Raw genomic sequence first — 2118 nt, forward strand, 5'->3', positions numbered from 1 at the left:
TGGTGATCAACGATCTCGACCTTATTCGAATGGTGTTGACTAAGGAATTCGGAAGTTTCCATGACCGCGGAATGTATTGTAACGAAAAGATCGACCCATTGTCCAACCATTTGTTTCTTATATCTGGGAAGAAATGGAGAAATATGCGCGTCAAGATGACGCCCACTTTTACTTCGGGAAAAATAAAGCAGATGTTCTCGATCCTAAAAGAGTGTAGTGAAGAACTTGCAAAGTATCTAGAGAGCAAAGCGCAGATAAAAGATTCCATCGAGATGAAAGATATATTTGCAAGGTAAATTATTTTTAAGCAAATTGTCTTTTAAACAAAAAAATCCTGCACGTTAAAGAATAGTAACTGATTTATTAGAAGTAGAAGTTGTTTGTGGAAACGTAACGGTGATGAGGAAAGAATAAGCAGCAGATTCGCCAACAAATATCGTCTTTAAAAAAAATTTTGACCATTTTAAGATTTAGTTTACTTTAATAAAGTGTCAAAATGTTATCTTTTTAATATTCCAAATTATGAAGTACAACATATTAATGTTATTACATTACAAACGTTTTCTAAATTTATTATATCTCAATGAATCATTGATCATTATCGAATCTTATAATTAGAAGATTAAAAAACTTTACATTACCTTATTTTTAACCTAACAATTGTGAATAATTTATAATTAATAATTTCAATTAACAATTTATAGTTAACAATTAATACTATTTGAAACTTTTACAAAATTGATTTTAATATTTTTATTGCAGAAAATATACAAATATCATAAAGATCTTTTTTACATATCTAAAAATCTTTTCTAATCTCCATTTTAAAGCTCCATTTTTTCTGGATTTTTAGTATTTTTAGTATTATTTATTCAAAGCATTTATGAATTAGTAAGCTTTCTTTAATTAGCCGTACAAATTTATTCTCGTAAAGTTTTTCATGACCTTTGACGTTTCACAAAAAAAAAATTGTTTAAGTTTGGGAAGAATTTAAAATTTATTAATTATTTTTTAATTTTACGAATAGGTATTCAACGGATATAATTATGTCAACGGCTTTTGGTATTAAATCTAATTGTATTAAGGAGCCTAATAATGAGTATAGAATCCAGTCAAAAAAAATTTTTGATATAAATCCAATTTGGATCGCCCTGTATGTGTTTGTGCCACAAATTATGGATTTCTTTTCCGTCCCCCTCATAAATAGAAACGTCACCAGTTTTTATATGAACATGTTTCGAGAAAATGTAGAACACAGACAATCTCATAACATGGTCAGACACGATTTTATGAATCTGCTCATTCAACTTATGGAGAGGGGCTATGTTGAACCTGATGATGACAAGGAAGCCACCAATATGTCGTGTTAATATATATACATTATATATTAATTTATACATTTTCACAATAGCTTCTTTATGTATCTTGAATATGTATTTATATTTTCTCACGTTTCACTTTTGTAAATCAAATAATTAATTTTCTTTTTAAATGTGTATGTGTCCATATATTTGTGATATATACATATGTGTGTTATACATATATACATATATATAAGATAATTAAAACTTCTTAACGTGTTTCTCTTTCTACATGCGATTACTAACAAAATTATATTATATTATTTATCCACAGCAACTGTAAGCAAACTTACTATGGCAGAAGCTGCTGCACAAAGTTTTATCTTTTTCATAGCTGGATTTGAAACGAGCTCGACGACAGCCACATTCGCTCTATACGAATTAGCTCAACATCAAGATATACAGGACAAAGTTTGCAAAGAAATCGATGAAATATTAGCAAAACATGGTGGTTTGACCTATAATGCTGTGAATGAAATGACATATCTTCATAAAGTAATAAATGGCAAGTAAACTATCGCAAATTTCCTGTTATTTGGTGATGCAATTTTCAACAAGAAATGAAGACTTTTTCCTTCTATTCTTTGATTTATTATTTGTAAGTATATATTGTATATATTGTAAGTATATACTTAAGGGATTACACTACCTTGAGCGCCTAAAAATCATAGGTAACTTTGGGAATTTTTTTTAGGAAAACAATAAAAGTAATACAAAATTCGTTTTAAGGCTTTAATAATACATGTCTTTAGAAGTA

At 28.2% G+C, this 2118-nt stretch overlaps 1 protein-coding gene across 1 annotated transcript; it reads left to right on the forward strand.

Moving 5' to 3' along the window:
- Positions 1 to 7: 7 nt before the first annotated feature.
- Positions 8 to 1885, forward strand: LOC105461947 (cytochrome P450 6a2-like). Its single transcript, XM_011708468.1, has 3 exons — positions 8 to 292; positions 1028 to 1365; positions 1636 to 1885. The coding sequence occupies exons 1-3, from the start codon at positions 30 to 32 to the stop codon at positions 1872 to 1874; spliced, it is 840 nt and encodes a 279-aa protein (XP_011706770.1). The 5' UTR covers positions 8 to 29; the 3' UTR covers positions 1875 to 1885.
- Positions 1886 to 2118: the final 233 nt, after the last annotated feature.

This window comes from Wasmannia auropunctata, unplaced genomic scaffold (assembly GCF_000956235.1).
Source record: "Wasmannia auropunctata unplaced genomic scaffold, wasmannia.A_1.0 LD274317.1, whole genome shotgun sequence".
NCBI classification, from domain to species: domain Eukaryota; kingdom Metazoa; phylum Arthropoda; class Insecta; order Hymenoptera; family Formicidae; genus Wasmannia; species Wasmannia auropunctata.